Source organism: Elephantulus edwardii, unplaced genomic scaffold, assembly GCF_000299155.1.
Source record: "Elephantulus edwardii isolate Elephantulus edwardi_28Jun2011 unplaced genomic scaffold, EleEdw1.0 scaffold00015, whole genome shotgun sequence".
In the NCBI taxonomy this organism is placed as follows: domain Eukaryota; kingdom Metazoa; phylum Chordata; class Mammalia; order Macroscelidea; family Macroscelididae; genus Elephantulus; species Elephantulus edwardii.
The window spans coordinates 1184522-1196328 of record NW_006399765.1 but is presented as its reverse complement, the minus strand read 5'-3'; the positions used below and the strand labels follow the sequence as shown (position 1 = coordinate 1196328).

General features: G+C 42.8%; 1 protein-coding gene across 1 annotated transcript; it reads right to left on the bottom strand.

Moving 5' to 3' along the window:
* Positions 1-5613: 5613 nt before the first annotated feature.
* On the bottom strand, positions 5614-11000 carry ZNF343 (zinc finger protein 343). Its single transcript, XM_006903605.1, is given in 7 exon segments — positions 5614-5773; positions 5775-6642; positions 6703-6801; positions 6940-7161; positions 10069-10195; positions 10730-10788; positions 10967-11000. Coding segments are annotated over 7 exon segments (1569 nt in total).
* Positions 11001-11807: the final 807 nt, after the last annotated feature.

Sequence of the window (11807 nt, the reverse complement as noted above, 5' to 3'; positions counted from 1 at the left end):
GATGAGATGGATCGATTCTGTGAGTGGAGTGGTGGGAATGACTGTGTTTGAGACAGTGAGGTTGGCACAGGATAGAACAGCGTTTAGGGCTCTTGTACATAGGGTCGCTATGAGTCGCAAACAACTCCATGGCACATAACAACAAGGGCTTTTTGTATTCAGAATTTTGTCTTTTCACCACAATCAACACTCTCGGTACCAGCAGCCGGAAATCAAAAGACTAATTGCATTGGGAAAGTGTGCTATCAGAGACCTCTCCCAAGTACTGAAGAGCAACAATGTCAGTCTAGAGACTAAAGTGTGCCTGATCCAAGCCATAGTCTTTGCAATTCCTTGCTATGCATCAGAGAGCTGGACCACTAGGGATGATAGAAGGAGCACTGATGCCTTAGAGCTATGGTACTGGAAAAGAATATTGACTATACCATGTACTGCTAAGAGAGAAAAAAATAGGTTTGTCCTGGAGAGGGTGAGACCAGGCTTTTCCTTGAAGGCAAGGATTCTGAAGCTTTGTCTGACATAACTCTGGACTGCTGCAAGGCGGGACCAGTCCTTAGAGAAGGACATAATGCTTGAGAGGGTGGAATGACAGTGCAGGAGAGGAAGACCCTAGACGAGATGGATTGATTCAGTGATTGAGGAAATGGGGTTAAGTGTGTAAGAGACAGTGAGATTGGCAAAAGATAGAGCAGGGTTTAGGGCTGCTGCACATAGGGTTGCTATGAGTTGCAGGCAACTCGATGACATGTAACAACAACAACTAGATTATACTTTTTTGTGTGTGTGTACCTTTGAAGCCTGAAACACTGGCATACCACACCTTACTAAGTACAGTAAATATTGTGATATTTCCTTTTTTTTTAATTAAAAATGCTTCAGGGTTTTGTTTTAGTTTAAAATCTGAAAGTTTCTGCCAAGCCTTCTTTGAGCAGGTCTACTATGTGATTTTTTTCCAATAGTAAATGCTTACTTGTCACATTTTGGTAATTCTAAAAATATTTTGAGCTTTTTCATAATCCTGTTGCATAATTGATAACAACTCAATTTATTGCCATTAAGTCAGAACCAACCCTAGCTGACCCCCCAGGGGTTTTCAGAGCCTGTAAATTGCCTAGGAGGAAAGTGTCCATCTTACTCCGGTGGACCACGTGGACCATTCGAACCACCAGCACAATTAATAGATGACAGTAAAGTATAAACATAACTTCTTTATGCATTGAGAAACAAAAAAAAATTCTGCCATAGTACCTCTTATCATCCTGAAGATCCTGTGGCTCACAATCTACCTTATGTGAGTATTTTAACTTCTTAACACAAAGAGTCATATATAGAGTGAAGCTCAACATCAAAAAGACGAAGATTCTCACCACTGGGCCAACTGGTAGCACCATGACAGATGGAGAAGGGACTGAGGTTGTTAATAGTTACAGCTTGCTTGGCTCCACAATCAACACTCCTGGAACCAGCAGTCAGGAAATCAAAAGATGAATTGCAATGGGGAAAATCTGCAGTCAGGGGCACCTCCACAGTTCTGAGAAGCAATGATGTCAGTCTAGAGACTAAGGTGCGCCTGTCTGTTCCAGGCCCTTGTCTTTGCAATTACTTGCTATGCCTCAGAGAGCTAGACAATGACTAGGGATGACAGAATAGATGTCTTTGAGTTGTGGTGCTAGGGAAGTCTGTCTTGGAGAGAGAGAAACCAAGTTTTGAAGCTCTGTCTCACATGCTTTGGGCATGCAGTCAGGAGGGACAGGTCCTTAGAGAAGGACATCATGCTCGGAAGGATGGAGGGAAACCAAAGGAGAGGAAGACCTCAGAGGAGGTGGTTTGACACAGTAAATGGGGTTATCGAGGCAGGTGTGTTGGAGTCAGTGAGACTGGATCAGGATAGGGCAGGCTTCAGAGCTGCTGTACATAGGGTTGAGTTGCAGGAGACTCCATGACACATAACAACCACCACAAGGAACTAACTCTTGAGAGCAACTCTCATAAACTGAATTGTGTCTGTCTATACATGTATATATCATGGGGAAGCTCTGTAATCCCCTGGTCTATAAAAACAAATAGTTGTAGGGAGATTAAAATAGGAATGCAACACTCCCGAAACCCATACCATCTTTAATCAGACATAAGGGGAGTTCCCCTAGACTGTGGTCTGTTGTACCTTTTATCTCAGCAGAAGTAAAACTGGAAGAAAACAAACCAGAAGGAGGGACCCTTAGGGGCATCAAGAAACAGTCACCTCCAATTATCAAGAAAGGTAATCCAACAGAATGTGAACATTATAGAACAATATCATTATTATCATGTGCAAGCAAAATATTTTTAATATCATAAAAAAACCAAACAGTACACTGCCAGAGTTCAAGCTGGGTTACGAAGAGGTTGTGGCACCAGGGATATTATTTCTGATAGTCAGAAATAATGGTCAGACAGATCTTGGCTGAAAGATGAGATTATCAGAAGAATGTCTACATTTGATTGTAGGATCATAACAAACAATGGTTAACCCTGAGAAGAAAATGAACATTTAACTGTCCTTATATGAAATCTATACCTAGACCAAGAAACTGTTGCCCAAATCACAGAAGGGAACACTACATGATTTAAAATCGGAAAAGGTTTGCATGAGGTCTGTTATCCTCTCTCCATAACTATTCAATTTGTATGCTGAGCACATCATCTGAGAAACTAGACTTTAGGAAGACAAGCTGGAGGAGAACTCATCAATTTGTTATGCAGATGACACAATAGTGCTTGCTGGAAGAAGGACCTGAAGCACTTGGTACAGAAGATCAAGGACTGTGGCCTTCAATATGATTTACATATCAACATCAAGAAAAAGATTCTTACCACTGGACCAATAGGCAACATCATGATAAAGAAAATTGAAATTGTCAATGATTTCAAATTGCTGAGCTTCACACTCAACCGCCATGGTATCATCCATCAGGAGACAACGGCACTGGGAAAGTCTATGGTCAGGGATCTCTCCGAAGTCCTGAGGAGCAATGATGTCAGTCAAAAGGCTAAGGTGTGCCTGATTTTTCCCATAGTCTTTCCAGTCACTAGCTATGCATCTGACAGCTGGACAATGAATGAATAAGGATGACAGAAGAAAAATTGTCTGATGTGTTTGAGTTGTATTGGAAAAGAGTGCTGAATATCCCATAGACTGACAAAACAATCAACACCCATAGTAACAGCAGTCAAGCAATCAAAGAACGTGTTGATTGGGAAAATCTGCGGTCAAGGAATATAGTGGTAGTGTGGGACAACCTGGTTTCAGGTTCAGCATCAACATCCCTCTGGTAGGCTGATAGTCCATTTTCTGGACCTGGCTGAGGCTGACAGAGTGATGGAGGACTTCAGTAACATTTTGTGCCATTTTCTCTTTAAATCTATCCTTTCATTTGTTCACAAGATAAGTGCTGTTTTCGTGTGTTTCTTTCTCAACAGGAGGGAAAGGGTCTTAAAAGTTCTGTCAAATTCTCCTTCAAACCCTTAGATTCTAATTCTGACCAGAAACAAGAGTTTCAGTGTTTTAACAAAGTGGCATTAAAGCAAATATGGTAACAAATGGGGCCCACATTCCTAGGCACTCCCACCCTTATCCCCTGCCTGCACAGAAGGGACCCTTTGGAAAGCTGACTTCACAGTCGGGGACAGTAGATCAAGACTGTGGGGCCAGTGGCTCTTCTGACAGCTTTCCGTGTCCTACTCTGATGGGCACATGGCCAGGAGGGTCCAGTCCTCAGAGAAGGACATCATGCTTGGAAGGGTGGGCAGACAGCACAGGAGAGAAAGACCCCGGATGAGACGGATTGATACAGTAACTGGAGCAATGGAGGTAATTGTGTTGGAGTCAGTGAGACTGGCTCAGGACAGGGCAGGCTTCAGAGCTGTTGTACATAGGGTCACTATGAGTTGTAGGCAACTCAATGGCACCTAACAACTTTGATTGGGTGTCAAAACACTCTATGCTTTTTTTTAAATATATATATTATTTATTCATTCATTGATGCACATTTTCTTCCCTCCTCCTCCCTTCCCTCTCACCAAGTCCATTTTGCAATGAGCCTCTTGTTCCATATTGTCATACATATAACGCCAAATCATATATTCCTTTTAAAAGATCTCCTCATTGTTCCAGTGCAGTATTCATTATCTATCCACTCTTTTCCAACTCTCCCCCCAACGTCCCATGTAAGTCTTATTTTATATCTGTTGTGTTATGCAATGTTTGCTCTTTAGTGACTCAGCATTATGTCCTCCAGGTTCCTCCATGCTGTGTAATGTTTTATGAGTTGACTGTTTTTTAATGCTGTACCCACAATTGCACATAATTCCCATTGTGTGAAAGTACCATAATTTTTCTATCCACTCATTTGTTGATGGGCACTTGGGTTGCTTCCATCTCTTTGCTATTGTGAATAATGCAGCAATAAACATGGGTATGCGTACATCTGTTTGAGCCTCAACTCTGATTTCCTTAAGGTATATTCCCAGGAATGGAATTGCAGGGTCAAATGGTTTTTCTATTTCTAACATTTCAAGAAAGCACCAGAGAGACCACCTTCTCTATGCTTTTTCTGACTCTCAAAGTCTGAGGTCTATTCTGTGGAGTCATCTTACTTGATCTGAGCCATCAAATTTACTGAAGCCCAGGCAAACTCTCTGTAATAGTTGTCCCAGAATATACAATAATAGCCAAGACATGTAGATTTGAAAAGTCAAAATACAAACCAAAAAGCCCCAAACAATTCAAGGCAACCTAGGTTTTGGAAAAGCACTAGAGATAGGTGTGGTTCAAAAGGATGATTCTTGGCAAACTCAGGTGGCCTAATGGCAAGAAGCTGCACTGCAATCCCAGAGGCGCACGGTTCGAATCCACCAGATGGTCTGCTGGAGAAGGAGGGGCCATCTCCTCCTGTACCAGTCAGATCTGATGGTATGCACACAAAAAATAATTTTTTTAAAAAAAGGCTGATTCTTGGAGTGAAAACCAATGGGTGGTATGGCTGTGTCAAGGTAATTATCACAAGGATGGGTAAACTCCCTACACCTGGCATTACAAAGGAGTTTAGGGAACTAGATCACCATCCATCTGACCAAGGGAGCACCAAGAGGCCCAGGCAGCAGGACTGGAGAACAGTTTGGACATGGTTAGGGACTGTGAGTTTAAATTTCATGTACCTTTGAGGACAGGTAAGTAATAGAGTTTATTAAAGAAAAATTGTATCCCATCAAAAGGACAAGAAAGCATGGGCTAGAAATGATGTATAAAAAGAAAACTGACCATTCTTAGGTAAAGGCTTTTCATTTTCTACTTGGGAAAATTCCTCTATTTAGTTACTACTCCCAGCTTCATACTCACACAGACTCTGAAGTCAAGATACTTCTAGTGAAGTAGTCATTTGTGGTGGCATTATTTTGTCCTTCTGCCCACAGACCTGCCCACACAGCTCTTCTACCTGAGTGTGTCTTCTGATGCATGAGGAGGTAGAAACTGTTGCCAAAGCATCTGCCTACATAATGCTTCTCCCTAGAAAACAAACTCTTCTCTGATGCATAATCAAGTGTGTTCCTCTCCCAAGTTCTTACTCATTCTCCCTACACACAGAGAACTTCTATTCCATGTCCTCTGTTAAAAATATTTGCCATACTCATTGCAAACATGGAGTTTTCATCTGAGTGTGTCTTCTGCTGTCTTAGAAGATTTGACTTCTGGCTTAAGCCTCAGCTACACTCACTGCAAACACAGGGCTTTCCCTGAGTGCATCCACTGATGTCTAAGGCGATCTTCCTTACAAGTGAAGCCTTGATCACACTCTGTGCGCACATGTGGTTTTGCCCCTGAGTGTGTCCTCTGGTGGAAAAGGAGGCCTGCCTTCTGGATAAAGCCTCGCCCACACTCCAAGCACACATATGGCTTCTCTCCTGTGTGTGTCCTCTGGTGTCTGATGAGATTTGACTTTCCATTAAAGCCTCGTCCACACTCCAGGCACACGTAAGGTTTCTCCCCCGAGTGGGTCCTCTGGTGTCTGATGAGATTTGATTTGCCATTAAAGCCCCGCCCACACTCCATGCACACATGTGGCTTCTCCCCTGAGTGTGTCCTCTGGTGTGTAAGGAGGACTGATTTCTGGGTAAAGCCTCGGCCACATTCACTGCAAATGTAGGGCTTCTCACCTGAGTGTGTCCTCTGATGTCTGATGAGGTGTGAATTCTGACTGAAGCCTCGCCCACACTCCTTGCACACATAGGGCTTCTCTCCTGAGTGTGTCCTCTGGTGTATAAGGAGGCTTGATTCCTGGTTAAAGCCTCGGCCACACTCCAGGCACACGTAAGGTTTCTCCCCTAAGTGTGCCCTCTGGTGTCTGAAGAGATTTGATACTCGGTTAAAACCTTGACCACACTCCTCACACACAAAAGGCTTCTCCCCTGAGTGTGTCCTCTCATGTACAAGGAGGTGTGATTTCTGATTAAAGCCTCGCCCACATTCCTTGCACAAATAGGGCTTCTCCCCAGAGTGTGTCCTCTGGTGCATGAGGAGGACTGATTTCCTGAAAAAGCCTCTGCCACACTCCTGACACATATAAGGTTTCTCACCTGAGTGTTTCCTCTGGTGTCTGATGAAGTCTGACGTGTAGCTAAAGCCTCGTCCACACTCATTACAAATGTAGGGAGTCTCCCATGAGAGGGACCTCTGGGTAGTGATGGAATTTGATTTCAGGCCATCGTCTGGTTCATCCTCTCCGTAGGCGACTGCTCCAAATCTTGATGTTTCCACCTTTTTTCCTACTTCCACAGAGTTTATTCTCTGGGCTGATCTGGGCTCTGTTCCCCTAACTGTGCTGCCTCTTTGAGGGCTTGCTAATCCTCCTGGTGGTGGCTTGGAGAAGGCCCACGAAGTCTCTCTCCTCCCTGCCTTCCCACCTGGGGCTTTGAAGACTTCTTTCTCCTGAATATTGGTGTTTTCAGCCCAGCAGCTTTGGCTGGAGTTCTGCTGTTCTTGCTTATTCTGATGCTCTGGGCTGGAGCTCCTCGGATGGGAGTGATTTTCTGCACTTAAGTCTGTGAAGAGCTGACTCACATGCTGACTGAGGAATCGCTGACAGGAGAAAGCCAGAAGGCACGAGTAGATTTCTGGCCTTGGCTCTGCTGAAGAGAGAAAGTTTCCAGTTAGAGTAGCCATAGTGGGGCCACCTGGGCCATCGGGCCTTCTCTTCAAAGAGAGCTGTGAAGATCCTGTCACAAACAGTTAAGTACTTAACTACTTGCAGAAATGCTAGTGGTTCAGAAGACAAGTGACCTGCTTCTGAAAGATCATAGTCTTAAAAATTATGGAGCAGTTCTGCACTCCATACAGAGGGTGGCTATGAGGCAACATTCATTTGACAACAAGTAACAATTTGGGGAACTCTGGTGACCCACTGGTAAGAAGTTGTGCTGCTAACGGCACACCAACTGCTCTATGAGAAAAAGATAGGCAATCTCCTCCTGTGCAATTTAAAGCCTCTGAAAAGCCTACTGGAGGGTCGGCTACGGGCTGGTTCCATCTCAACAGTACATAACAAACAACCTTATTGCCACATTTGTAATTGACAATCTGTATGACCCAATTTCTTTCCCACCATAATTCATTTCTATTCCAATTCCACAAGTTACACACTGCATTGTAATCCAGAAAGGGCCATGGAGGTGCAGTCATTAAAATAGTTGACTATGAAGCAAAAGATCAGTGGTTTAAATCTATAAGCTGCTCCATGGGAGAAAGATAAAGCAGTGTGCTTCCATAATGCCTCCTCAAACAGGTCCTCTTAGGATGAATTCCTCTTGGCCATGATATCTGTTGTTATTGGGTTCCTTCCAGACCTACTGATGCAGACCTTGCCATTGGCCCCCTTCAGGGTCTCCTCCTCAGTGTTACAGCTCCCAACCTGTCATAGCTCTTGCAGGAGATTCCTTACACCTTACTGCTCCTGCTTTTTGTCCTTTCTCTTTTTCCTTTTGCTGTTTCTCTTCTTGCTTCTGGGCTGGCTGCTTATAGACTCAAACTCCTCATCAATGTCAATGCAGGATGTTACCACAGAGCCGAGAACCGACCAATGCCCTTCTGCAGGCTACAGACACTCTTGTTTGCACAACAGATGAGCTATTTGATTGGCTTGATTATTGGTCAATCCCTACAAGACACAGGCCAATCACAGAGCAAAGTGCAGCCCACCACCAAGCAAAAATATATCCAAATTAAGCTGTTAATGTTTTCCCCAGAAAAAGAGAACAAACTCTCTAGGATAGAAAACCAGGACAAAGATAACTCTTAAGGGGCTAGGGAGAACCAAGACCACATAAAATAACTCATCCCATCACCATATGCAATAGTTATGGAGACTATGTATAATCAATCTAAAGGGAGCTCTGGTGGCCTAGTGGCAAGAAGCTGTGCTACAATCCCAAAGGTGAGTGGTTTGAATCAACCAGATGCTCCACTGGAGAAGAAGGAGCAGAGAAAAGAGAGGGGGGAGAAAAATCAATCTAAATCACAGGTTTCTCCCATATTCAAATATTCAAATACACAAATATTCATTCAGCTCCTTCTGATTAACCCATTGTGATCTTTGTTTAAGGTTTTGACAATCTGTTTGCACTTTAGTGGCTTGGACTGGGTCTGCTGAACTGAAAATTAGTAACCCTGTACTTAGACTGAGATGTTCAAATGTTCTCGGGGTGCATCTAGGCTCTTGGCAGCAGCCAGGCTCCACCTAAAGCTCTTATAGCAATCTAACGCTGGTAAAAAAACAGAAAGCCAGTGTTGGGATTGAGGTGGTTGTGTCTGTACTTTCAGAATAAAGAAGCAATTTTTTTTTAAAAAAAACAAAATTTTATAGGGTGATGGAAGAGAGAAGGGGAAAAAAGCAAAAATACGTTAAAGGCAAAGTCAAGGCATTTTTCAACTGCTTCACATGCATGTGAAAACCTAGACAAAAATACCTAATCACATATCCCTTTTAAACAGTTTTCTCCCTCATCTGTTTCAATGCAGTACACATTATTTACCTCATCTTTCTCAGTCTCCCCACAACCCCGAGGTCAGTCCTGTTTTACAACAGGGCACGATGCAGTATTTGTCCTTTCGTGACTGAGAGAGGGTCACCCATTTTGAATAACATTGCATAGTTCCTTGTTTTTCAATGCAGTATAGTATTCCATTGTGTGAATATACCACAGCTTCTCTATTCATTCGTTTGTTGATGGGCACTTAGGTTGTTTCCAACTCCTTGCTACTGTGAACAAAGCAGCGATAAATATGGCTGTGCATTGAGCTTATTTTAACAATGCAATTCGTCTTTTAATTTCCTGGCTGCTGGTACCAAGAGTGGTGACTGTGGAGCCAAACAAGCTGGAGCTGTTAAGAATCTCAAAATCTCTTTTCTGTCTATCATGTTGCTGCCAAATGGCCCAGTCGTGGGAATCTTTATTTTCTTGATGTTGAGCTTCAATCATATTGAAGGCTGCAGTCCTTGACCTGCAATAAATGTCTCAGGTCCTCCTTAGTTTTGTCAAGCAAAATGTGTCATCTTCATAACACAGGTTGTTGACGAGTCTTCCTCCAATCCTGATGCCACATTTCTCATCATAAAGTCCAGCCTTCTGGATGATCTGTTCCACACATAAAGGTATGGAGACAGGCTGCATTCCTGACATACACCTTTCCTGATTTTGAACCATACAGTGTTTCCTTGTTCTGTTATTATCAGTATTTCAATAGATCAAATCTTTATTTGTCTCTAGGAGTTGGCATGAGAAACCTAATCCCAAACATTGCCACCAAGTTAGTCCTAAATTATGTTAATTTTCACTGAGTTCCCAAGGCCTTTACCAGCAGAAAACCACCTAATCTTTCTCCTGCAGAGCATCTGGTGGGTTGAAACCATCCACCTTTTTAGTTAGCAACTTGAGTATTTTAACCTCTGAGCAATTAGTATTCCTTTAGTACATGCTAAGTGGCCAAGAAAAATATCTATTGAATTAATGAAGGAAAAGCAAAGGGGACATCCTCACCCAATGACAGCAGATTCCTGTAAATCTCCAGCATCACGTCTCTATACAGATTCTTCTGCTCAGAGCTCAGGCTCCTCCATTCTGCCTCTGTGAAGACCACAGTAATGTCTTCAACTGTAACAGGTTCCTAGAACAAGCAATGAATTAATACACAGGAATTCACTAACAAGTTTCTCCACAAGAAGAGTTCATCTGATGGCCCTCAAGAGTCTAGATCTGAAGAAGTTCACCTAATTATCTTTAGAGACTACAGTTGCTCATTTTCAAGTTCTTCTGGACATAATTGTGCACTCACTTTGTGAGGAAATTGGTTGGGGGGGAGCACAAATGATCCACACACTATACCCTGGCCCTCAAACATGTATGACTTCATCGGAGAAGTGAATTGTGAATAACTTGAAAGCATTAAGAAATGTCAAGATTAAAGAATCAGGAAAGATCCAGTGGGAACCTGAAAAGACGAAATAATACTAGGCATAGATCCATGGTGATTAATTTTATAAAACATAATGTATGGGAATGAGCGTATAAAACACAACATGAATGAAGAAATGTGTGAACAACAATGTATATGAAAGAAACACAATGTATATGAATTTTGTATGCAAACCAAAAAGTAATAATAATAAAGTTCAACAACAACAAGGTAATTCCTACTCACTGCTATTTCAGGCTTCCTCTTCTTCTCTTGGGGCCAGCCATAGTCCTTAGAAAGCCAGCCTAAGGGAAGAAAGAGAAGCTGTGAGAAAGTAGACCTTCTAGAAAGCTCCCGATGTGGCCTGTCTGAGCCGTGGGACTGAAGGAGGGGCCACACTATTCGGCTGTCGCCCCTTTATCATTCCCACCTGAACCCAGACCCGTGGTCCTCCTCTTCACCTCTCCAGACCAAAACGCTCACCTTTTGCCTCACGTTTTTTAGTTAATTTCTTCATGGTCTATTTATCTTCTTTCTTTGAAGCAAAAATCTTCTCCCAGTCCTTCTCTACTTGGGCAGAAGGAACAGGATCAGGCAACCTAATGGCCCAAGAGTCGGTCCAACAATTGCCTTGAAATTCTGTCATGGAACCAGCTGGAGTCCACTCATCTCAAGATGGATTTCGGCAGCATGAGCTGATTTCTTCACACCTCAACCATAAAAACTCCTCTTGTTTCCATGCATGCAGGCAGGACCTGTGGAATAGAGAAGCTTCATGCCGCTGGATCTACTATACTGTGCTGTAAACACACACCTCTTCAACAAGGACCCTGTCCTCTCATACCCTCTTCATTCAACAACTGTACAATCTCAGTACCTAAGTTCTACAGCTTTTCTACTTTTATTCATTCCTGGTCAATAAGCTCTCAATATTGCCCCTTACTGGTCATAACCTACTAAACTCCTATCTTCCCACTCATCTCTATGTCCCAAGTCAGCTTCTGTTACTTGAGTCAGAAAGAAGACCAAATACAGCCAATAACTGTGGACAAAGAGCCTGGAACACCTCCCTCCAGACTCATCAGGTCATGGTGGCGGTAACAGCAATGGTGATGCTGATGGGGGAGTGGCAGTAGCAAAAGGAGAAAAAAAATATGTAATTCTTGTACTGAACATAATATACCCCTAATTTTTAAAACAAAGTGAAAACCAGAAATGCTTCTTAATTAATTTCTCAATGATGGACAAAGTAAATACTAACGCCACTGCAAAAGAAACAGGTCAATTCCACTTATAACCATAGATGCAAAACTCCTAAATAAAA